At 41.7% G+C, this 26650-nt stretch overlaps 1 protein-coding gene across 3 annotated transcripts; it reads right to left on the reverse strand.

Moving 5' to 3' along the window:
- Window positions 1-97: 97 nt before the first annotated feature.
- LOC113131787 (serine/threonine-protein kinase MARK1) lies at window positions 98-25414 on the reverse strand. Of its 3 annotated transcripts, none has more exons than XM_026309456.1 (18): window positions 25102-25414; window positions 22451-22651; window positions 18296-18349; window positions 10434-10482; window positions 10152-10217; window positions 9702-9772; window positions 8214-8270; window positions 7831-8067; window positions 6330-6449; window positions 5480-5579; window positions 5205-5317; window positions 4957-5110; window positions 4167-4348; window positions 3885-3976; window positions 3572-3712; window positions 3144-3395; window positions 1383-1427; window positions 98-1260 (listed from the first exon to the last, which is right to left on the reverse strand). In XM_026309456.1, exons 1-18 carry the CDS (start codon window positions 25150-25152, stop codon window positions 915-917), a joined length of 2331 nt encoding a protein of 776 aa, XP_026165241.1. In that variant the 5' UTR covers window positions 25153-25414; the 3' UTR covers window positions 98-914. The 3 variants fall into 3 exon arrangements, with proteins under 3 accessions (XP_026165241.1, XP_026165240.1, XP_026165242.1); XM_026309455.1 differs by having other exon boundaries at window positions 4915-5110; XM_026309457.1 differs by lacking the exons at window positions 98-1260; window positions 1383-1427; window positions 3144-3395; ... (4 more) ...; window positions 5205-5317; window positions 5480-5579 and having other exon boundaries at window positions 6421-6505.
- Between the last annotated feature and the right edge of the window lie 1236 nt (window positions 25415-26650).

A 26650-nucleotide genomic window follows, 5' to 3' on the forward strand; every position in this document is an offset into this window, starting at 1 on the left:
TACCTACTGCTGAGAGAAAATAAAGTGAACACTTTTCAGTTTTAACTGAAGTTACTACTCAAGTCAATATGGTGCAACTGAATGTTTTCTTTTTTTTAACATAGGCAAAGAAAATAGAACATAAAAGGCAAGGGAACACATCCCTCAATATTACACAAAATAATTTAGTGCTCTTTAAATAAAATTTAAAACACTGTTTTCAAATGGTGGCTCTTAAAAAAAGAATTAAAAAAACTCACAGACCGAAAGGATAATGTTCTAAGAGACATCAATTATATTAGGAAACTCAAATTCCATGAAAAAAGACAGTATTGACAATAAAATCCTGTACAGAACTCAAAATCAATATACAATACAGTACCTGCAGATGTTATGCATACAGTACGATTCTCTTTTTACATAGTTTTAGTATGGGCTCCAGCCTGATCTATATACTGACTTAACACAGGTGGAAAAGCAGCTGCTTTAGCTTTCAGTAACTTTAATGGTTATTTAGCAAGGAGAGTAAATCTTGTAGTAGGCGTTTAGAAAAGAGATTGAAAACATTATTGCAGGATGGTCATCGTCAGTTGCATACTGCATGTGTTATATGAATGTGTCCCATTACAAGGAGCAGCGGGCTGATGAGAGAGAGACAGAGGGCTGGACGGATGAAAAAAAAAAAAGGAGGGCGGGGGTTAGCTGTTTTTGCTATCTCTCCATCACAGAGGTTACACCTTGTGATATCGCTATGATCCACTACCCTGTACAGTACATTCGTGGCCAGTATTGCACGTTACCAGCCGAATCCACCCTGATTCTGCGTGGTGAGGACCATCAGTGCTGAATTTTGTCCTGTAAGTCAACACTAATCCAGTGATGAGATGAGACTGTAACCAGAGCTCACCAAAGACTGACTGGGACTCCATCTGCTGTCACAGTTTGAGCTCGTTGGCAATTTTGCAGGCGATATTCTTAAAGGCGATGGACGTGCCCGATATCCTCTTGAAACGCACGCCATTGAGTGAAAGGCGGGGCAGCTTGCACACCTCCATCTCCCATTGGACCAGATTATCCTGGCGAGCATCGCCATGGACACAGAAAAGCAGGAAGCGTTCACGTTGCTCATAATCACAGCTGTTGGCGTCCAGAACCTTTCGGATCTCCCTCATCATCTCAGCAGGTTCCATGGAGGACGTGGTCTTCATGCTCCAGGTGAAACGCAGCGAGCGAGGCTTAGAGTCCCGACCACCATCCTCCTTAGTATCACCGGATGCACTCCTACAGCAAGAGAAAAAGACGACAGAGAGAGCAGAGAGAAGGAAAGACGGAGAGAGACGTTGAAGGAGGCAGAGGATGGTTACCGGTTCTCTGTGAAATCTTTGTCTCAATCAAATTCTCACCTTGGGGTTTCTGTCCTGGCACTGGCCTCTCCCTCACTAGGCACCCTGAAATAAACCAGAAATACACTGTTACTCCCATGAGTTGACGTCAATATGTGTTCCCCCACCCACTAACCAACACCACCCCCATCATGACTGGACACAGAGAGGGCTGTCAGGCATGCCAGGATAGAATCCATACTCCTGGGTGGCAGGGTTCAGCACACAATGGAGGTGACTGTGATTTACTGAGGCACATAATATCGTTGCTCCTTCACAATAACCAAATGCATCCTATGTCTACTGTATGCTACCTTTCCTTAATCCCCACTGATCTTACAGGAGGGGAAAAGTGGTGCTAAACCTTTGATCCGGCCTCCATAATTTGCCTGATCTTTTCTCTTCAGCTCAGCAGGAAGATGGGGGAGAGTAAGGAGAGGAAAGCCAGGAATTTGAGAAGCAGATATCGTGGCTTAGTACAGGGAAAGCTGGTGAGCCGTGAGGTCTGTTCTCAAGACAGTGGACACAAGGGAAGGAAATACACGGCATAACATAGGTGTCAGTAGGCAAGGATGTGGTGTAGTGGGCAAGTACATAAGGGGTTAAGGAAACACGGGCCAAGGTCATAGTGGGCACAGAGACGTTATTATTATTATTAATATTATTTGTTTGGGGGCACAGGTGCAGCAAGCGTGTTCTCCTACCTCCGGGTCGACCTGAAAGACAGAGCTCTATGCAGGGAGAAAAGGAGAGAGAGCGTGAGCCTCTACCAGGTGGGCCAGAATGAAGGTGACACAAGGAGCTTACTGCTGTATGGATGAGGAAGCTCTATCCCTTGCTTGTCATATTGACAGGATAGGGTAACAGCTGAATGTTTAATAAGCACTAAGGGCTGAGTGCAGACAGTAGCCTAGCTGTTTTAAAGAGGGAGGGATGGTTGTGTTTTCCTTTTTTCACTGCTGAAAAAAGTTTGCATTAAGTAATTTGAACATGCTGCATCAAGTATTCCTTCATTTAATTTATATACTTTGATTTGGAGGAATTTTACTCCTCTTTAAGCCTAATCAGAGACAACAGAGAAACAAAACATTGGATGGTTGTTTTATGTCTACACATGCACTCTGAAGATAAACAGAAGATCTCAACATAGTCAAGTCAAATTTTATTTATGCAGTCTAGGATTGACTGCTGCTCTCTGAGAATGTAGCATGTTATACTTGGCAGCTTGACATTAACCATTTTTAGACATTAGTCTAAATTTAGGTTTGTCCACTATTTTGACTTTTGAATAAATACCTGTAAAAAATCTCCATCAGTTGTACAATGTGTTTTTTGCTAATTAGCAAATATGGGCAAACGACCAGTCATCCATCTTTGAAAAAACTAAACTTGACATTTCCCTAATTAGAGTAAAAACTTGACGCAAATGAAATTGGGTAAGATTACTAATTAATCAAAGATCCATTACTAATATCACGATCTCGAGTTCAGACATAAAATGGCATCCAAGAGTTTGTCTTGTAGAAAAAGAGCAATTCCTTCAAAACTGACTATTTATATTACAAGCTCATAAATAACAATACTTTAGGCATTTTAGCAATAGAAAGTAGCACATTGAGGCTTTTGACTCCATTGGTTTTTGAGTAAAGAAGATGTGACACTCTCAGTTAAACGTTTGCAACATGTATTTCACAATGGCTACCAAAAGGAATACTTGAACCATTAGGTGCAAGAAGTGCTAACGATAACCTAATGTATATTTTGTGCAGCCACTTCACTGACCTGCGGACAAACTTGGAAGTGATCTTGCTGATGATCCCAGTGGAGGTGCCCCTGCGTTGCTGAGCGAGAGCCCCTGTATCGTGGGATAGTGTGGGTGAAGCTGGGGGCCCGTTGTAGGTAGCGCTACGCCGATCTCTGAGCTGAGCTCCGTGAAAAGTGCTGCGACTTGTGGTACCACGGGGGAAACGGTTCTTCTCTGGAGTGCTAATACTGTGCGCAGAGGGAGAAGTGGAGGGGCCCCGTGGTGAGGAGCTGCAACATAAACAGACATTATAGAAGAGGTCTTAAATTCAGCAAGCTCACTAAGTGTAACTTCATATTGTCATTACCAACATCTTCACCACAAGTAGCTCTGACATATTAAACACACACGACTGTGTTTTAGCCACTGTTACTGCAGATGATGATGGCAGAATCAGGGTGTTTACCTGGCTTTAAGCTCTGTGTTGTCATCGATCGGGGGCAGCGTGCTTTTTGAAGGATGCCCTGAAGATGACATGGACTTGGTGTGACGAGGTCGTGTAGAGCTCATTGCAGTTGATGGGGTGCTACCTGACACTTCAGTTAAACTGAGGATCAAGGGAATTAGCATGTGGGGATTAAGACATTTCACTGAAACATATTCATTTGTACAATGTGATTAGAGTAATGCAATGTAAAGGGGGTTAGGACAGACCAAAAAACACAGAGAACATATAAAGCAAAATCTCACCCTGTATTTGAGTGTGAATGTTCATTTACCTGCTGTCTTTGCCATTGGGAATAGCAGAATAGCGGTCTGTCGAGGATCGTTCACACACGTATGTATTCCTGCGGGTCATTGATCCATTGGTCTGTTTGTGTGGGCACCGAAATAAACTATTAGCAAAATGTGATGGCTTAAGTCACTGAGGAATTTGGTAAAGAACATCATCTAACACTGTAATTTTTTCTACAATATAAATTTTTCTGTCATTATGGACACACCTTCTCCTCTTTGTTTATGTGTATGCAGACATGTGAGTGTGACCTCTACTTTCTCACCCCAACTGCACTTGTAGTTTTCTTCCTCTCTGGCACACCCAGAGGTGAAGCAGGAACGTCTCCTTTTGAAGTGTTGAGCTCCAGCCGGCGTGCTCCATCCCACTCTTCTCTGTGGTCACTTTCCACACTTAGGGCTTGGCTGCGCTTTGTATACGATACTGCTGGGGGCACAGATGGACCCACTAGGACAAGCACAAATATGGGAACAGATTTACATATGTCCCATCAAGGACATCATCAATTCTACAGTCCCAATATAATGGACTTTAAGACAAACAAGAACAGACAAGGATGGTGTCTTTGTTACAGTACTGTCAGGCAAGCCACTAGAAGCAAGGATTTCCAATCTGTCAGGCATTATAATCTGCAAAATTTTGTTTCATAAATCTGAAAAGTTACAGAAGCCAAGGTGAGCAGGTTTAAAGCAAAGCTGTTCCCTCCTCATGCAGGTGCTGTTTCTGAGGAAGCTGCAGAGAAGCAGCTAGCCAGCAGATGGCGCCAAACACAATGGCCCCACATGACATAGAAGGAAGCTGCTAGACAACCAGGGTTGTTGTCACTGATCTGTGCATATAAATATACAGTTTATGAAAATGTGCTTTACTTATTGTACTCATCTGGTAGAGCTCAGCTGGGTGGATAACATATCTGATTACATGGCCAATCTTCAATGACTAAAAGCAGCTTCCTCCTACACAACACACAGCCGGCAGCACTCTCAGGGCTGGGAAGGACGAGGTTACTTTACTTGGCTTCTCTACGACACCACCACCACCATCATCATCCCCACCATGATCACTGTAGCGACGCTGCTTCTGATTGGCCGAGATGCTGCGTGTGACCTTGGGGTGGGCAGGAGAAATGCTAGAACTGTTGTTGATGTCGCTAGTTGGTCTCTGTCGCTGACCCAGGATGCTGTTTGTCAGGGGTTCACTTCCCTCAAACTGAAATACATAGACACAGGATAAGAGATGTGGTCAGTGTATTAACCATTGCTGATAGTGTTAAGGTGACATGATGTAAGGCAAACAAACTGACCTCTGGAGCTTTTCTGCCTAACAGCAGGTAGGTGGCCATGACGTCATCATACTTCTGGCCATGCAGAGACTCTGTAATCTCATCTTTAGGGAAACCCATGGTCACCATGAGCTCTGATGGTTGACAGAAGTCAATATATATCAGCTAGCCATAGACATGACATATTCTAGATGACAGACACAGGCCCACGCACGCGCGCGCGCACACACACACGCGCGCGCGCGCGCGCGCACACACACACACACACACACACACACACACACACACACACACACCTATTCTGGATGAATCATTGAAGTCTGCCTCAGGCTCGATGTAAGGTTTTAGCTCCTCGTCCTCATGACCCACATTCATCCAGTGGTCTTTCATGATTTGCTAACAAAAAAAATAACAAGACAGAACTTGTGTATGTCAGTGTATTCAACAGTGATTTCAGTTAATAATACCTCACTGGAAGATGATTAGTCATGACTTTTGGTAATTGTACAGAGTACAAGGCAAACAACAGAACAGAGAAATGAATGGCTTCTTTGTGAAATCTTTTTTGATAAGTTCATCCAGGGTTGAACAACAGCACGATCAATTGCTATTATTAGTGGAGAAATCTTTACTATTGACCTTCAGCCTGGTTCTGAGTGCAGAGGTTGTATCGACTGAGTGTGAAATGAACTGACAACTATATATTATTTCCAAAAGACTCAAGCTCCATCCCACTGAACATGGAGTGAAAGTACAATGCAGAAGGATTTTGTTAAATTAATCAATTTCTTTTTACAATACTTCTGCAAATACCAATTTACAACAAATAACAATTTTGTTTTATTATTTCTAAATGCTTCAATCAATCAACAATAACAAACTTTAATGAAGATTTATGTAAGGCCACTTTTTGATCTGAGATGAATAATGTTTTCAAATCCACATCTGACAAATTATAAATTGAAGTGGTCTGTTGGTTCATAATTAACACCAGTAGCAATTATGTGCTTTCAGATGACGCACAACAATCACGCTCCAAATCATTAGGGTTGTCTGGTCGACAGCAACCCAGCTGCTATAAAAAACATTTCTGAATGGAGAACAAATAACTGTAAAAATCAAATGCAACACAAATGCTGTTAATACCTCCAAACTGCCTCGTTTCACAGGGTTGAGCACAAGTAGTTTCTTCAGCAGGTTTTCACAGTCTGTGGACATGTAGAAAGGAATACGATACTTTCCCCGCAGGACCCGCTCCCTCAGCTCCTACATACAAAACCACCAGCAGAGATGTCACCAAATAAGAAATCAGCAGCACAGATCTGCAACAAAAGATTATTTTTGTGTTTATTTATTTATTTATGGCCATCTGGGGGCAGTGGATGAAGCTGTAAGAAACAACATGATTGCTGCTTGAAGTTATTATGGCAAACGTGTTGGCAAACAGTTTCCTATTCAATCATCCAGCAGATACAAGGGAAACAGTAGCATTCATTTAGAGTGATGTTCCCGGCCAACTGGTGTATGTAGGTCCAGTAATCACTCATTTATATGTAGCTGTGTCTTGGCCAAAATTAAAACCTGAGGGAAATATCTCTTTAGCTGCTGATGTCTTTGTCTTTGCTAAGGATGAATCCAAAATATTGTGTGCCATACAACCAAACAATGTCTTGAAAGCATCTTAAAAACTGTCGAGGTAGGGAAATAGCACAACCAGGTTAGAATTGATTCAATTCGCCAGCTTGAACAGGCCCTTTCACATTATATTTAGTCACATGATCAGTTCTTAATATAAAATATTCATACCTGTAGCTTTAAGAAGACTCAGCCCAGCTTTGAACATGCATTAAAAATGACCAAATGTAGAATATTCCCATTTTTTGTGATTTGATGCATTCACTGTGGCTTCACGAAATAACTTCCAAACAGCTGCAATATTAAAGCAGCGTGAATTAATCTCTACAGTGTCTCATCAATAAATGCAGGAAATTCCGCTTTTCATTTGGTTATTCCAGTAACCTAGTTTGGTTTGACACACATTAAAAAATTAACACTAACTCAGTTAAAACAGCCTCAGTTTATATCTCACCTATAAGAAACCTGGTAAAACACCAAATTGTAGCACTTCATTTTGCACTTTCTTTGTTGTCTATGCAGTCAGACTCAAGCTGAATTATTCATATATTTTGATGCATGCATGTATTATTGCGCTTACTACAGGGACCATCAATTTTTTCCCCATGCAACAGAGGCAGATGTGTTGTTTCACTCTATTTTAAAAGATGCATTTAAAGGTTATGTGTATTTCAAATGAGCTAGGCTGTAGATGTCCTCCGAATCTGTCTAAACGCAAAAGTTCTTATACCTGTCCCCTCAAATCTGCCATTATAGAGAAGGATGAGATGTGATGAATCACATAAGTGGAGAAAACACCCCAAAAGGCTTTGTGGTGTGGCAATCAGTTGGACACATGAAAAATGCAGCAATACTTGTGTGGAAAAAAGAAAAAAAGAGTTTGGAAGAGAATTATGGCTGAAGATGCAACATAAAAGTGAAGGAATGTTTATCAGAAAGAGTTGAATAAGGCTCGGTTTCTATTCACATAAACAATAACACATCTCAAAGTCAGGAGTGTGAAAGTGCACACCTTTAGGTTTTGCCCGTCAAAGGGCAGTGATCCGCTGACCAAAGTGTAGAGGATGACCCCAAGACTCCAGACATCCACTTCTGGTCCATCATACTTCTTTCCCTGGAAGAGCTCTGGAGCAGCGTATGGGGGAGAGCCACAGAAAGTGTCCAGCTTGCTGCCCAAAGTGAACTCATTGCTGAAGCCAAAGTCAGCTATCTTGATGTTCATGTCTGCATCTAATAACAGGTTCTCTGCCTGGGGTGGGGAGAGAGAGGAAAAATCACAGCGTAGGTTGTCGAGTCATCAGCACTGACAGAACATAAGTACAGAGGGTTTTTCTCAACATATACTGCCTGATGCACTTGCTGAGTGCATCAGCAAGAAAACATTGAGACCCTTACCTTTAGATCCCTGTGTACTATCCTCCTCTGGTGACAATACTGCACTGCAGACACAATCTGTAACACAAATACACACATTACAGGACATAACCAGTATATTAAGTATTAAAACCTATTTACATAGCATAGTACTATAGTTACATAGATCCATCCATTCATTATCTACCCCTTTTCCTGGCACATCCAGGGATGCAAGGGGGCTGTAGTCAAGTCCAGCTGGCATTGGGCAAAAGGAAGGAGACAGATATTCTAGGGCTGAGACAAGCACTCATTCACATGCACACCTATGGACAATTTAGAGTCCCCCCTTAGCCTAAGCCAAATCTTCATGTCTTTGGACTGTAAAGGAAGATGGCGCACCAACGTAGACAGGGAAAACATGCAAACTCAACACAGAAAGATTTCAGGCTCAAATGGGATTCAAACCTGGAACACTCCTGCTGTGAGATGACAGTGCTAACCACTGCACCACCCTAGCTCCTTAAACTGAAAATAAAGTCAGATGTACAAAATATATAAAAATGCAGGATTTATCAATTAATCTGCCAGTAAGCTTCTTGATTAATCATTTAGTCTATAATGAAGCTTCATTCAGTGAATGATGAAAGAGCGAAGAAGTGCACAACATTTTTTCACAGGTTTTTATACTAAGTGAATTCATTATCCAGTCAGCAAGCTTTGATTTTGAACTGTAAGTACAAAATCTCTGGCAGCTAAAGTTCACCTTGCATCATGCCAATAGAAACATCAAACGGTGGGCCTAAAGATTGACTAAAGCTGGTTTAGCAGGGCAGGGGACATGGCATTTTTTCCTGCTTGCAAAAGAACGGCATGACAGAAAATGTTTGAGCATCACTCTTCTATTGAATTCTTTATCTAAGGCTTATGAATAGCATTTCTCATGCAATTAAACATTCAACAGTTGCCATGGCAGTTGACGGGGGAATTTCACAAACATATGCCAGAGTAGCTACAGTATCAATCAAGCTGAAAAAACACTGTTTTTGACAGACGCCACCCACCTGCCTGCACTCAGCCACACACATAAACACTTTCTCTTTTCTATCTGTACACACAAAGTCACACAAACACCCCACACTGTGTCACACACTGTTCCTCTGAGTCATCTGAGAACACGAGGGATTTTAAATATGTTCATCGTGGATTTGAAAAATATCAAGCACTATTTTATGATTCATTGAATAAAACTAAGATTAGAAAAAAAAAAAAAGAGAGAAATGTTCTAAATGTGTTCATTCTCAAGGTATACATTAAAAAAGACTACGAAATGTATAAACTACTGTACTGTAGACGTCATGTTGGGTTTTTAGCACCACTAGGTGTCAGAGCAGCATCAAAAAGGAATTTGCTCTAAACCCCCTATTCTTTCTGACAATGCTCCATCTCTCCTCTGCAGTCGGTGATGAAGCTTGAACTCGGTGCATGAATGACGACAGAGGTGCGAGTGCTGCAATGTCGATGACTCACCTGTCTGAACTTGGACCTGGCTTCCTTCTCCTTCATTCTGCCATGAGCCACTAGATAGTCAAATACTTCCCCTGGAAGGTTGAATATACAACTAAAAATCAACACGTTTTCACCATTTTATATTATCTTTATATCAGGGTTAACATAATCATATATTCATGTTGGCTGTGAAGTAACCATCCATCAAATGGTATGCTCTGAGTATCTGAGATAAGTAGAGTAGCTACAGTTATAGATTTGTAAGAGCAAGAGTTTTCTGTGATGAATATTGCATTAGATGCAAATTAAACTTACATGACCTCTTGGGATACAGTACTGACAGTGTTTTTGTCTGTGTGCAGGTGCATTAAATTGCTCTGCAACTGATGACGTGGAAATAAGCAGGAATACACTCACAAAATCAACCAAATGTCACACTTTTAGTGGGCATACATTAATGCATCAACTCACCACCACTGGCATACTCCATCACCAAATAAAGTGTCTTCTCTGTCTCAATCACCTCAAATAATTTCACTGAAGGATAAGGTGGGAAAAGGGAAAGAGAAGAAGGCAGAGGTATGAAACAAACTGGATTGCACTTTAATTTATGGTATCTATTTTCTAGAAATTGAAATTTCTATTGGTAATACTCTTATTGGGAAAAATACAGATAAATGAACAAGATATAAGAGGATCCCACTGAAGACATACAAAATATATCATTCTCAACTGGGAAACTTCTGGACTCACCTATATTAGGATGATTTAGTATCTTCATGATTCGCACTTCCCTGAAGAGCTGTTGGGACACAGAGGAATCGTTAATGCATCCAAAAACATGCATCAACTCTGTCTCTGTGACGAAGGCAGAGTTGGAAAATGTTACTGGAGCTGATTAGGGTAAAGGAACTGTGTCCCAATAAACTCCAAAGTGTGGATATTTCTGAAACAGGATTACACTCTGAGGATGATGAGACTACTGTTCTGTATAATGTAATATGACCTATGCAGTGACAACAGCACACTAAACCCTGCCCTACACTGATAAGGAGCAGAATTACAACTCCACTGACAGGCTGCAGGCCAGCCAGTCGGCCAGTTGGCCATCCGAGCAGCCATTCAGCTGCATCACAGACAACCAGCCACTGCAGAGTAGCAGGACATAGGCTGAGAGCCAGTTAGGCATCTGCTGTCTACTATAATCATCTTAACAGGGACATGCCAAAAAGAGCAGCAAAATGATACTGGTACATTAATTCTGCAGTTCTACAAAATAACATGTAGCACAATTTGAGCTCTTCAATAAGGTTTAAGTTGACAAAACCCCCTCTACTACAAATGGAAAAAAGTTTCTATCCAGTCTTAGGAGAAACCTCCATAAAGGAAAATTACATCTTCCAGTCTATTTTCTCTGAGCAGCATGTGTAACAGCTCAGTGTAAAGTCAGAAGGGAGCACATTCAGTCATAATAATTTAAAAACGCTTCTCCTCACTCTGGGCGTGACTGTTTATGTCAGATGAGCTCCTGCTGCCACTTAGAGGTGCTGTTGAATCATTTACATTCTGCTGATTCCCAGTCGTGCTGTGCTCAGGCTGAGTTTCAGCATTACATTTCAACACTCACTCGACTGAGATTTAGCTACCGAAGACAGAACACAGATTTTTAGTGCTATTTACAGAGCACTCGAATTCACCAAAAACGTCCTGAGTGATGCTTTCATCTCATCTTTTTTCAAGACAATTACTTTACATGTCAATACTGAACATGCCAAATTTTAAAAGAATGATTGACTAGCAGTGTTTACAAGTATGTGTGTGTATATATATCAGTGTGTGCATGCTTTAATTTTAATACATGTTAATTTTCAGGAACTTTGAAGGCTTCCTCACATGCAGTCACAAAACCTATTAAAGACTCAGTTGAAACTCAGTTACCAAGACTCAGAAATCCCCAATGGTTCCTCAGAATTCAAGTAGCAGACACATTTCAAAAGGAACTGTTCAGAGGAGACTGTAAATCAGGCCTTTATGGTGGAGTTGCCACAAAGAAACCACTATTGATGGAGACCAATAAGAAGAGGAAAATTGCTTGGGTCAAGAAACACAAGGATTGGGCATCAGACCAGTGGAAATGTGTATTTTGGTCTGATGTGTCCAAATTTGAGATTTCTGTTTCCAAGCAACGTGTCTGTGAGATGTAGAGAAGGTGAACGGATTGTGTTGGCATGTGTGGTTTTCACTGTGCACGCAGAAGATGTGATGGTGTGGGGTTGTTTTGCTGGTGACACTGTTGGCAATTTATGCAGATTTCAAGACACTGTAAACTTAAACCAGTATGGTAAACACAATGTACGGAGAGATGCACCATCACATCTGGTTTTCCCACAGTGGAACCATTATTCATTTTCCAAAAGCACAATGACCCAAAACACACCAAACCTAAACCCAGCCTGGGATGGGTTTAACCACAGGATGAAGGTGAAGCAGCTAACAAGTGCTTAACACATGTGAAGACTCCCTCAAAATGAAAAACATTCCAGGTGACCTCCTCATGCAGCTGGCTGAGAGGATACCAAGGGCAAGCAAAACTGCTATCAAAACAGAAAACATTGGCTACTATGGGGAACATAAAAATTAAAGCATATTGTGTTTACAATTGCTTTTTGGTTACTACATAATTACATGTGTTATTTCAGCTTTGATGCCCTGAGTATTAATCTACAGTGTAGAAAATAAAATAAAAAAAACAAAAAAAACAAAAAAAAACAATGTATGAGTCAAAACATTTGACTGACATAGTATTTCAAGGACATCAAAATCAGCCATTATACCAGTGAGAGCAGGCCTGACTTGATGGGACCTCTCAGCTACAGCCCAGCTCAATTAACATGCAGGTATCTTCTTCTAGTCCCTGTCTCTACTTGCTCATCTCCCTCTCTTTTTATGTCTTGCTGACACCTCTGTTCTCATTAGTCCCAGCACACAAACACAGCATACAGAGCTGCTGCAGGGAGTTTAAAGTATAAGGCTTCCATATTTTTATTATTATCCAAAAAAATCCCTAACAACAAGACAACAACAAGAGTAGCCTAATAAAACCAAAGATTTTTCCTCCTAATACGTAAACTCTGTAACCAAAGCTTACGTTATTTACTCATATTTGAGTAATGTTTACAGAAAATTGCCCTTTCTAGCTATAGGTTTGTTTTTGTATTTTTTTTAGTATTGATGGACCAAGGGCTTGGGCTGAGAGCAACACTGATACTGAGAGACAGGTTGTACATATGTGTGATATATTTGTGATTTGCTTGCTTATTTCCAACAGAGATTATTTAAGTAATCTGTTTCTGTTATATGAAACTCTTGAAAATAATCTTTTCACATACAGAGTTTAACTTTGTTATGAGACCATGTTTTCGTCTACAAAAACATTCAGTTCCTGAGCGGCTCAGAATAAAGAGCTTGTGTCCTGTGTGGTAAATCCTGTTCCATATTCATCAGCTGTTGTGTTGGCCTGAGAGGTTCCCCCATGGTAACAAAGTCAATTAGAGTGGAAACACACTGACATAATGACCAGAAGATGTCCTGCAGTGCACAAGAATAAAGACATAAGTCATAGCTTCAGATAATGTACAGATTTAACATGTGACACGTCTGCCAAGATAGAAATTCTTTATTGTGGCAAATGAGTGGCGTAAAGAGTCCGTGCTTTATCTAAATCTTTTATCTCTTCCTATCTCTGCCTCCTTCCCTGCCTCTCTCTCTCTCTCGTTTGCGTCATTGCCCTAAAGCCCCTCACATGGGAAGCACACATGCAGCCACTTGGAAACAAAAATTAGAACAAATCTGAGAAAGGCGATGGAAAACAACAACAGCAAACAGTGCCTGTCAATACAAGCTCAATAGGGATGCTGCCACCATGGAGGCTGACAGGAGATAATGAGATTGCAATCTTTGATCCAGACTAGTTTTAATATCAATAATATCTACAGGCAAAAAGGAGATCCACAGCATGCCATGAAGCAGTTTTTCAGGTGATTCTGGACAAGGACAGAGGGCAGTGAATTTTTGGAGCAAATTTTCTTTGAGGCAGTACAACTTTTTAAACTAAAACAAGTGAGAAAGGTCAATTCAGTTGATTAACTGAGATAGTGACTGACGAAAATGAGCTGCAAAAACAAAATGAGCATTACACACATGAAAACACACCGTTTCCAATGCGCCTGAATCTCAGTAGTCTGTGCCAGTGACCTACTTTCAGTCACCCAGGGGCACCCAGACTCCCAAACCAGCCTTAATTACAGCAGTCCCCATGCAAAAGGAACAGAACAGCAGATATCAGACTGGGAACACTTACAGGAACTGGCTGGACTATTTCAGTCACAGTAGCACAGCTGCTCATTCAACATGGAGATTATTGATATGATGAGTAGCCTGGAAGGCTGGAAGCCCTCATCCCTCTAATGAATGTGTGCGTGCATGTTTTCATGTGCACAAATAGCACTTTAAAACTGCGTATCAGTAAATAACCGATGCTTGCTGTCTGTCAAAGAAAGACAGGGAGACAAAAAGACAGACAAACAGGCAGACACAGGGATTGAAAGTGTCATTGACAGGCACACTGCCCTGTCCTATCCCCAACTCCCGATGTAACCTTTACCAGAAAAGGCAGACATGTCTCTCTCTGCTTCTGCAAAGATGGACTACTTATTATTCACTATCCACAAAACTAAGAGACAACTCAGTAGCAGAGTTCAGTGCAGAGCTTTATATGCATGAACCACAAAAACCACACATATTTTAGCAGCCTCAACATCTAATTTGTATTATGATTCACCTTGGACAACAGTGCTGTCTGTCTAATCACATTCCACTCATCTGAACAAGACCAAAGCTTCTCTAGCTCATGGGCTTGACAGTATTTCATTGGCTAATCCAGAGTAGCAGGTGCAAGAGAGTCACAAACAACAGCCATTAAGAGAGCTTGACCCCATGATGGGCATTTTGCAACTTGTGCTAAATACACAGAGTCAGGGGATGTTTTTCAGAATGCTTGAGGTTGCCTTAAAAGTCAGAAAACATCCATCACACAGATGTGATATATCTGAGTGATGTTAGCACTGTGGCCCTGAGACATGTCAAGAAAAGAAATTTTAGGTTTTGAGCTGCCAGTGTTTCTCTCGCTTCATTTACTCTCTTCTCTCTCTGCAGCCTGTTTTGCGTCACAAGCCAAATGGCTCCACCTTTCCAAACCTGAATGTGTGTTGCATTTTAACACTAAGGTTTTATTTTGTTTGTAACAAGCAGATATATGGCAGCATGTCTGACCACAATGTACTGTACCACCTTTAGTGTTTTACTGAAGTTTTTGTTGACAACAATGAAAAGGGAAAACACATAATTACAGATTCAAAAGAGACTGAGAGCAATGGGATGATGGGATGAACAAAGTGTTTGCTGAGTGAAAGAGCGGATTAAGGGAGAGGCCTATTTTAGGCCTAAAATGCCTAAAAACCATGACAGAGTCAACATCTCTGACCACAGATGACATGTGATGCATTTCCTGTAGTGGATCTAAGGGTGTGCCTTGGATGCTCCGCTGACCTCATTTCCTGTTAAACTGAAATCACCACAAAGTCGCACCAGAGCAGAAAACACTAGTGGCCTATAAAGGAACAGGACACAGCTTCATTATAACCTCCTGAGTCATTCTGCCCTCTGCTAAGAGGGGAAAGACCAGATTCACAATGATAAGCTCAGAAAAATAAGTGATTAAAAAAAAAAAAAATGCAAAAAATGCTTGCATATACACAAAAAAACCATATGGCTGCACACAGGTACAGGAATACATACATGTGTAAAATGCTGCCAAACTGTGACTGAAACACTGAAAATACTGAGATTCTGCCAGCTAGAGCCGTCTGCATAAACCGAAGAATCTCCTGTGTATATATATATGTGTCATACAGGCTTTCGTGTGTGATTGTATACGATCTGTCAGAGCGCTGGCTGTGCCTACATGGCCAGATGGTGTGCACACAGCCTAGCTCCACTGAGAACATAAAGGGAGATCAGTGGCATTTTGACAGAGTAACATGAAAGAGCCGCCGTTAACAGTGAGTGGAGGAGTGATGTGGCCAAATCAGATCTCTCAAACCTTGCTCACCCACAGTGACAAACAAACAGGGTCAAAAATAAAAGAGAGAATCCTTCAATTTCTACTCTTCATGCCTGTAAAAAGCCTGAGTCACTAAACCAATAATTATGTCCTTCTGCTGTTTATATTCATCTCTAGAAATAGTCTGGTCAGCTATACAGAACTTTTTAACATGAAACTGTACACTGTTGCATAATCAAATTATCACTGAACAAGCTGTGCTTGGTCGAAATCGGCTTCATAAAACAGAATTTGAACATTCCTTCTTAAAATTTTCATCCAGTGTTAAATATTCTTGTTGCTATTCCAGGATAAGGTTCATGATGGGACTAGAGGAAAGAGACAGAGACACTGAGAACGTAGAAAATAGAAATCCCCCTAACAAAACAAGCAGCCAAAGCATAAAGGCTAAAATTCTGATGCCAGCAACAGTTTTGACATCACTGAAGACCAAACCTGTTGACAGTACCAACGAGGATTTTCCAAGCAAAAGAAAGATTTATGTTGATATTAAATAATCCAAAAAAAGTTTGTTGGAGGGAAAAAACTAATTTTTGTTTTATCTTCAAGCCATCTGATCTGAAAAACTCCATTAGCTGGAGTTAACTGGTTAACTAGTTTTACCCAAACATCAAGTCTTTATTCAGCCAGTAAAATCTCTCAAGAGCAACCAAGCAAAACCTGAATAAAGTTGGAGGTTCCCTTTAATGCATCTATAGTAGAGCTTTCACAAGGCACAGGACACACTGGGTCAATGAGGCAATCGATTCAATCCAGGAGACAACTGGTGCATTATAAAACAAGCTTCTGCATTGCAGATGGCACTTCCATATAGCATTACAGCAATTTACAGTACACGACCTATACAACTACATATAAGCTCCACACAGAGATATGGACATCGCTACACTTGGATAAAGATACAAAAAAACATATTAAACACATGAATGCACATGTACAAGCAACATGTACATGCATGCTTTTATGTCAATAACTCATATCCCATAAGAAGCAAAAGCTATAGCCCTTCTCCTTATTGACCCTCTCAGGTCTACTGCAGCTGACATCTCAAAGGGCCACTGAATAATTGATCAAAGAGATCCTGATTGGTCTGTCGTCTCACATGATATGTCTGCCCTGCTACGTTCGTCACCAGGCAGCGGACAACCCGAACAACCATCAGGCGTGCAACCACTCATGACCTAGACAAGACCCAAATCAGTGAGATCAGAGCCGGTTTATATTCAGACTCTTAATGTCATACACACATCTAAATGCTCAATACTCCACTGCATGTGTGCAGATTTAAAACCACGCAGTAGCCTGAGCTCGCACAGTGCAATGTATCACAGTCAGTTTAGATGAGTGTAGAAATGAAGGCTTTGAATTCTCATAGCGTCTTCGCACCGATTGGCTGAAGAATTGCAAGGTCCAAGTCAATTATAGATGTGTTTTGTTTGGAGAACAATGTGGAAACGATTGTGCCACCGATGCCCTGAAGATGGTCTTGCTTTACAGATCTATGCAAAAACCAAATCGTGTCTCAGATTAGCCCTTTAAAATTATAGTCCGATTAGCCCAGCATTCATTTCCTCCAGTAGTCACCAACTTCACCCCCTCATCCCCATTCAGACCAGTGTATAATGGCAGACATTCTGGGAACTAATTGTTGTAATTATTTAGTCATTACAATGCTTGCAGCAGCAATATTTTCTCCCCCAGGTGGCTTACAGACACGCAACATCAAGAAATCAACTGCCATTTATGTAGGGTTATAATGGTCCATTATTAAAATGAGTCACCACAGCAGTTGCTTAGCATTTAATTCATTTATATACCCAAATTAAAAAAGCAGCAGTGGTGAGCAGTGCTACAGTAGTGTCATGACAATACAAAGAAATCCAGCTGTACACTTGCACTGTTTTTAGATTCACAGTAGGCAATGCTGGCTCATAATGTAGCTGTGACCACTCTCATTCCACATGGTCAGATCTAGAACAAGGATTGTATGAGTATGAGAATGAATGTGCGTGTGCGCGCGCGCGCGCGCGTGCGTGTGTGTGTGTGTGTGTGTGTGTTTAATCAGCAAAAAGAGCTGGATTTGGACTCAGTAAACAGGAAACGGCCCTAAACCCTTTGTTGTAATTGGTTATGACTGGTAGACAAGGGTAAGTGACAAACAGGCAGGCAGAGGTATTTTTAGCTGCTCCTAACCACAAACCAACAGAGAGTTGAGAGCGGATGATAGCGGGGGGGGGGGGGGGGGGGGGGGGGGGATTAAACAAGTCTTGTGGTCTCTCCTGACTACATTGATTACATTATGTAAAATGGCACATCCTGGGTTCAAAGAGCAATAAAACAGAGCTGCAAGAACTCAGGAATGACTCATGGAAAAGCCATGAGCACTGTAATCAAGACATTAATGTTACCATGTGGCCATAAAACACAGACTCACCTTCTGCAGACTGGTGGGATTCAGCTGGGTTTTGTCTATTATCTTCACCGCCACCTAGAATTAGAAAAGGAAGAGACACAAAGACAATGGAGGAGGACGACAGGAGGAGATAGACAACCAAAATGTCAAAACTAATTATCGCTTTATATTTTCGATTTGATTGTACATTGAAAGCCAGTGTTAAAATGAACCATCATTATGTCACTATTCTCCTGTTAGGTGGTTTTGTCAAAACATGTCACAGCTGAATCGATGTATTCAATATAGATACACCTTAAATCTTTGAAGAGATGAAAATTTGATCAGTTGTAATAAAAACAGAAATATGTATTGGTTCATGAGGATGAAGATGTATATGTAAATTCATCAACACACAGTCTCAAGACAGACAGGCAGGGAGCAACTAAAGTAAACTGTCTCTGTTTGGCAGCCCAGCCAGTGTTGGTATATATGACTCTGCAGGTCAGTGATCTACTGTTGACTTGGCAGATCTTGCTAGGCAGCAGTTTGATCCATCCATCTCAATAATCACCCCAAAGTGCAGACTGAAACAGACCTGCTGCCCTCACTTTCTGAGAGCTCAGCAGCTTTCACAAAGCCACTAACTGAGCCATGCTGCAGACTCACCAGTAAGCCCATGCATTATGCTGATAAGCAATTGACAGAGCAGTTTTACAATATAATAAAGATACATGGGCTTTTTATAAATGCAGACCTAAGAATGGTTGAATAAACATGAATCTCGCCAGTACTGAGTCTGTGGTCTGATCAAATGGCTGGTTGATTGGTCCAAACCACTTCAGAGATGCACGGCTTCCAAAGGCCACAAGACCAGTCCAGACTCTTCAAACATGCATATGTTTATTGTCAATAGCTGACAGAAAATAAACACAGATGCAAGTTGTTTTATACTGTAGTAATGCTTTGCAGTGAAATGTTCTGTGTGTTTTGAGTTTGGTAGTGTAGGATACTATAAGTGACATATAATCAAAAACATCAGCATACAAAAATGTCTGGATTCTTTTTAGTGTAGTGTTGACGTGAAGGGAGCCTGTTGTTACATTACGCATCTGACAACAAAAAATGAGGAGCTACTTGAATAATGAGCCAGTCACAGCCAGATGCCTGAAAAAAGGAAGAAATAAATCACCCAATAAGGAAAGTTAAGGTACTGTAGAATATAGAGGAAATCCTCTATTGAGAACATGACACACTATAAATAATACAATAATAACAGTAATTCAATTTAGTTTCTGTCTATATTTAACCTAACTTAGCTGGAAACTTATTATATTATGGATTTAAAAGCTTAATCTCCATGTGTTGTATCATGGGACTATCAAGACCACACTCAAAAAAAAAAATTTTTTTTTTGTCATCCTGCCAACTGTAAGCCTTACGCTGCCATGAAAGCAATATTTACTAGAACAGCATTGCTGTGACTCTGGCCTTATGAGATTTTAATAAGCTTCACTGGATCTAGATTCTGACTCTAATCCCAAGCAGCCTGTTAACTGGGAAATGAGAAAGCAAATGCAGAGTCATGATGGAGAGAATGCATGTTATTCATCCTGAGCTGGGTTTCCCTAGCACTTACAAGTTGCTAAGACATTTAACTTCATCCAAAACCAAAGGCTAAACTCTATAATGACACCACTGTAGTGGCTGTGTAAGGAACAGAGTCTTAGCAGGGAGAAGAGAGAGTGGAGTCAAATACTGCAGAGAGGCCTGCTGTGTCTGTAGACATGCAGTATGCAGGTGGTGTCTATTTGCAGCTTGTCTTAGGTGGGCAGGTGTACAGACAGATCTCTCTCGCGCTCTCTCTCTCTCCCTTGCGCTCTCCCTCTCTCTCTCCCCCTCTCCCTGTCCCTCTCTCCCTGTAACGGACAACACGCAGGCATGTACAGTATGTCTTGGTGTGTGCTGATGTGTGCGTGCAGGTGCTGGAGCTCATGTGTCACTCTATTGTTCCTACTTCTACTATTCCGTTTGCATGACTCAGATGTATTCATTACATTTCCTCTACACTTCACTACCAATACTTGTCTTTTTGTCCTGAGATTGAAAGATCTAATGAATGTGTAGATGGCAATGCATCATATATGAATATTTGTGCACATGTGGGTGACTGTGTGTCCCCTCCATAATGGATTTAAGGGTGAATAATTCAGTTCCACAGTGACAGAAGGATAAAACGTATCACTGTTAATTATTCAGTGCTTTGTAACACGCGTGCCATATGCTCTTCATCGTATACAGGTCTTGAGAATGTGCTCGCATATAAAACCTGAAACGTGAATATTCACACAGAGGACATGGAGGGGAATCATAGTCCTAGCATCACCTCCATGATTTATATGTTCTACTGCACTTTTCTTTCCCTCCGTGGCATTTTTCTCCTATAACAACAGGGTCATGCACTCTGCATGCTAAGGGAAGCTATTTCAGCAGAGTATAAGGTCATGTGTCATACAAAGAGAGGAAAATTATGCTTGTTGAGTAGTACAAGCACTGGGTGAAATGTTCAAAATCAATACTATAACAGTAGTAAGAATATATATAAAATGTACATATACATAATATTCTTTTCCTGTCACATGTATGTTGAGATAAAGTGTATATACTATGAACACACATCATCCATCAATGTATACCTGTGTATACAGAGACATTTATTTCATAACCTTTGATCATCCTGACTTTAAGGAAATTGTGAGAAGAATTTTTCACAATTTTTTGACGTTATTGTGAGTGTGAAGTGTGTCCTCATCCTCTTCTATAGAGAGAGGACACTGCTACCTAGAAGTGACCACTGCTCTACCTTTTGATTTTTGACAACAACACTAAACTATTTTTTTTTTTTTTTTTTTAACTGTGTGCAAAACCTTTGCTGGCTGCAGACTAGCTAGGCTCAAGCTAAGATAGCTTCGTTTTTATTGGGTTATGTTCTTTCCACCTGTTCCCTCCCTCACTCTGATCCATATCTTTGCATTCTGATGAGCCAGCAAAGGCACTCAGGCACACAAAGCACGCCTGACCTTCTCAGCAAACATTGGGCACCATACCAAGTAAGCCTTTTTTAACATTAGCACTAAAGGACACAGAATGGATCAAACTTTTACCGTTTTCACTTAGGAGAATAATTATGGAACAAATATGTCCAGGCATATAATAAAACCTAGAGGATTAAAGGATGCAAGTGGCTATGACAGACATGGGTGGACATCTGATGTGAATCAGGGCTGTCAGCGAGTGCTGTGGGCCCTGCTGAGTTCAAGGCAGTGAACAGATCGCAAGGCACTGTTTTCTCCTTAAGGAAACAGGAGCTTTAATTACTAACACACCAAAGCAGGACGTTTATCAGTTTGACAGGTCAGCAGTGTATGAGAGAGAGAGAGGGAGGGAGGGTGTGTGTGTGTGTGTGTGTGTGTGTGTGTTTGTGTGTGTGTGAGAGACAGAGGGGGAGAGATATAAAGAAAAAGAGCTTGACTTGACCTGTCAGGGAGAGCTAACATGCTCAACTATAATACTGTCATGACAGAAGATTATTCATTCACTTGAAGCAGGCAAAAAAAAAATCCATATCTCTCATTTAAAATTCCTGCATTCAAGCTGATTATGTAAGTCAATATAGGCACTATGCTATCATGATTTGTAAGGATGCATAAAATTGTAAAAATTGTTACAAAGTCATAACTGCAAGAGAAATGTAAGTTGACATCCACAGATCAGAGAAGACCAAGTACACTTTGTATTCTAGCTTTTTTCCTTTCAAGTGAGCTCGTTTCCATTGTTGCTACAGCTAAAATTAGTTTACAATTCATCACTTATCTAACGAGAGAGAATTACATTGTTTTTAAGCAAAAATGCCAAAAATTCACTGGTCCAAACTTCCTAAATGTGAACATTTGAAGGTTTTCTTTGTTCTCTTTATAAGTAAGTTCAATAAACTTGAGTTTTTGACAGATAAAACAAGCAACTGTCAACTTCTGAATATTTTCTGACTGATCAATAATGAAAGTAATAAGCTGCCGCCTTGTTAACATGTACACCTAAAGTGAGGCTTAGTGAGTAGGTTTGACGATGAATCATTCAATATGGTCAAAACAGTAACACATAAAGGGTTTAGGAAATATACATAAAAACTTGTCTTACCTCTCGTCCAGTCAGGACATGTCGTGCCAGCTTCACCTTGGCAAAATTCCCCTTCCCGATAGTCTTAAGGAGGCGGTAATTGCCGATATGGGGATACTCCTCCGTGGAGGTGAAAGAGTTGCGACATCGTGGAAGGCTGTGGCGACTTGCAGACTTTGTTGGTGGAATTGGGGGTTCAACAAAGCCATCAACCGATGAATGCTGCAGGAAAGTGTGGAGATCAGAAAAAACCTCATTCCTTGTCTGGAACTCTGGTTTATACAGACACCAATACTAGTATTTTGGCATACTTAGTATTTCAAGGTTATAGGGCCCTTCCTCTTGGTAAATTGGTTGGACACATACAAACAATGCATTAACTAAGACTCAGATATGTGCCTGAGCAAACACACAAATATTGTTACACAGAAGTAACCCTCTAGCAAGTCCAGGGAGAGTCAGGTTCTCTCCTTTCAATGTTTGACTCCTTAACCTCCTAACCTAAAGACCTAATCAGCCTCGTAAGATCTGATAGCAAAAGGAAGTGAACTGTTTTAACTTAGAAATATGTTCACAATGTGTAGAGCAGAGTCATGGTTTCTAACAATTACTGGCTCCACAGATAACAACACGCGTCCCTGTGCTATGGCATGTGAAGGTGAATTAGGAACAGCTTGTCATAAGCACAGCACTGGCAGAGACTACACGTAGCCTCTTTTGTTCTGCTTCCTCCTCTCTACAACAGCTGCTGATGTCAGTCCAGGTCAGAGATCTCATGAGCCTCTGCTCCTCAGCACCACGCCCGGCCACAGAATAAAGCCTTAGTCTGGTTACCCAGGTTCCCCTGCTCCTGTTTCACCGGGGAAACGCTACACCCTGCAGGGTGCGTATCACCTCAGTGAGCCTACCTCCTGACAGAGGGAGAGCTACGCTGCAGGTTTCAAACACTTCTAAGGGAAGTCTCTGGGTTACACCCACTGTGTCACACTGTGTGCAAAGAGAAATCCTTCTTATATTTTTTTTTTTATTTGCAGTTGGTAAATAGAAACACTAAAATGACCTTAACTCCTTCCACTAACTTTTACTCAGATCTGTCATATGGCCAGCTCATCGTTCAGCCACACATGCATGCTCACACAAACACACACTTGGCCTGGCTCTAAATTCTCTAAATCAACAGAGGAGCATCTGGACAGGCAGGTGATTAGGAGAACTAGTGTTTAATTAACGCAAAGTTTGTTTCACTCGCCCATGTATTAACATCCAACCAATGACTTTACAGCTACAGGGAGGCCAGACATAAAAAAAAATAATAACTCACACCTACACAGACACACGTGTAAAAATAAGAAAGCCAGCAAAGAGCTTCTTCTATTTTACTGCACTAAAAGCCACTCAACCCTCTGAGTAATAAGCTGTTATGCAATGCAGTTCAGATGCTGCTAGTGGGCCCTGGGGCTGCATGCTGTTGTCTTACAGAGAGACTAGCCGGGCTGGCTGCTGCCAGGGCTGCTTTAATAGTCAGTCTATGTCTGTGAGACCTGAAGCAGCATTATACTGTTAGTTACATTAGCAGTCCCCTAAACCACTGCATTACCAAACACAGAGCTGACACTGTCCTGTGAAGTTAACATCGAGGTTTAACTTTATGCATATTTTCATTTGAATTATTATTTCATTTTAAAAATAAAGCAACTATATATATTTAAAATATGATAGCAATCTTTAAAATACTGCTTCCTGCTGTTTTCACTACATAACCCAACACAAGGAGACTTTAGTCTGTGGCTCATCTCATTTCAAGGGACAAACAGATAAACCTAGATATGTCAGCGCCTGTCAGCACGCGCGCACACGCGCACACGCACGCGCACACACACAGCAGCGCTCATTCGGGATGACTTTTTTTTTTTTTTTTTTTTTTAAAAAAGAGGTTTTAATTTTTATTATTAAAATATCTTCTGCGTGCGCGTGGGGAGCGGGAAGCTGCGTCGTTCGTAAACATTCCTTCACACCGGAGAGGATGAGAAACCTTTTTGTTTCCTCCTCTTCCTCCTCTGGCTGGTTAATAAGTACATTTCTTTGTGATGCCTCAGCTCATCAGTGTCGTGGCAGCAGAGCGGTGAATAATAACACGCTCCCTCCTCCTCAGCACCGAGCGTGCAGTGACGACAGGGCCCGGTAGGTGATGGATGGTCACATTGCGATGCTACCAAGCGTTTGCCACTGAAAAGTAGGGCACCGTCCTCCCCCACCCTCCCTAAATATTGATGTCGCGGACTAGAAAATACCCCCAGTCGCACGAGTGGAGCAACGTTTAATTCTCAGGGTTAATGTTCAAGTCCGGCCATGTAGCATTGAAGCCAGCACGCTGACGCAGTGCGTTGTTGAGGCTAGCCTCATTGTGTGCACAGAAACTGGGGCAGACATAACCGAAATGCACCTTTATTCTGGGTAATTCTCGCCTTCGTGCTTTTATTTCCATCACAGGAGAAAAGAAGTGAGGAAAAAACGCCAAACTGCTCATTGGTAGAGTCGCTCTGCCAAACTATATCCCCCCCCTAAGGAAAAAGCGGTGTCATAAACCTGCACCGACTAGTGCGCAAAACAGCCGAGTCCCCGGTCATTGCTATTCCGGTACCACACCGGTGTCTCTGTGTAGCAGCACTTACATTCTCGGTGTCACGCTCGTTCACCGTGGGCAATGGCGTTCTGGTCGACATCTTGGTTGCTTCGCAGGCCGCTCAGCGATGTAGCAGGCTGGGCAGAAGCAGCGCAGACACGGCGCGGTCCTTTGCGGAGAGCGGTGCCTCTGTCCCTCTCCTACATCCCCCGTAAACACCGCAAACAGCGGCCTTTTACCGCAACATAGCGCGCGCAGGGCCCAGCCGACACGCCAGATTCCTCAGTGGCTTTGTGCACTTCCCTTCAGGTCGGCTAGTAGCAGACAGACAAGGAGGAAAGAGAGACTGAGACAGGGAGAGAGAGAGGGGGGCAGGCCAGGAAGATGCGTCGGTAGCGGACGGGTCTGCGCAGCGCATCTCAAACCTCCCACCAGGAAGGAAGAATGGATGGATGGATGGACTCTCTCTCCCTCCCTCTCTTTGTTGATCTTTATTATTGTCGTTAGTAGAAAACAGTTAGGCACACAGTTGGAACAGTGTCCCTCAGATTTAGACCAGATCTGGCCTAAGCCTCAGGAGCCATATTAGGCCTGGGGTTTTGTAGAAACCCCAATAGCCTGAACACAGAAACATTTCATCACATTAGCGACATATTCATTTTTGCAGTATGAATAAAAGGCATAGTGTCCAGTTCAGCCTATATACAATGCCTTATTGCTGTTTACATGTTTATGGTTTTACTGGATGTGTCAGCCTCTTAGTGGAAATATGGTCTTAGAGCTCAATGATTTACTACTTCATGTGGTGTAATGTGGTAAACACCGTCCAAAGAGTGGCCTTGTCCAAGGGTAAGGCCTGTGTCACTCTGTAAACTGGGCAGACTTTGCCATCTGTTGGACTCTCGCAGCATTACACCGCTCACTGTTCCTCCAGTCATGTTTGGTAATTTAACAATTCATCCTTCTGAATCAAAAGTGAGCATCTGACTGCTGGGAGACACGTTTTGTATTTCTCATCCGTGAATCATCGCCTGAGATTTTCTGGGTGTGGTGATGATGATAATGTAATGTGTGCACCCTGATGTACATGCGCGGTTTGACCACTAGGTGTCAGGCTGCAACTGCAGTTTGACATGTGACGTGGGGGGCAAATAAATGACAGCACTCTTGTAATTTCTTGAATTATCATCTGTCTCATGAGTCATGAATGCACTGACCTGTCGTATTGTGATAAAGAGCAAGCGGTTGAACAGGAGTGAGCCTCCATTACTGAGGCTTTTGTATGAAATGTCACTTCTTCTTTGTCTTATCAGTAGTATTGTGGAATTCAGGCAGACAGAGCACCTTCCAGGGTCTTACATGACTGATGGTTTGTCTCACACAGCAGAGAGGCCCCAACCATAACAATGGACACAGCATGACATAGCGTATCACAATAACTGATGGATATAGGACCTGAAAGCCGATGAGAACATTCGGTCTGTTTTTGTAGTTGTGAGGAATCTGTAGTTTATTTTTCACCCACTACAAACTCAGTTTCACAACATCAGTTCAAAAAGACCTGAGCACAGTCAGGTCAGAGTACTCAGATAAATTTC

This window comes from Mastacembelus armatus, chromosome 15 (genome assembly GCF_900324485.2).
Source record: "Mastacembelus armatus chromosome 15, fMasArm1.2, whole genome shotgun sequence".
NCBI lineage: Eukaryota > Metazoa > Chordata > Actinopteri > Synbranchiformes > Mastacembelidae > Mastacembelus > Mastacembelus armatus.

Excerpts from the sequence above, each read along its gene's own strand:
- LOC113131787 (XM_026309455.1), bottom strand. The coding sequence starts at position 25,152 with ATGTCGACCAGAACGCCATTGCCCACGGTGAACGAGCGTGACACCGAG. Across the intron at positions 5,580-6,329 it reads TGAAACGAGGCAGTTTGGAG|CAAATCATGAAAGACCACTG; the intron begins GTATTAACAGCA and ends TTTTTTTGTTAG. Across the intron at positions 1,261-1,382 it reads GCCAGGACAGAAACCCCAAG|GAGTGCATCCGGTGATACTA; the intron begins GTGAGAATTTGA and ends CTCTTGCTGTAG.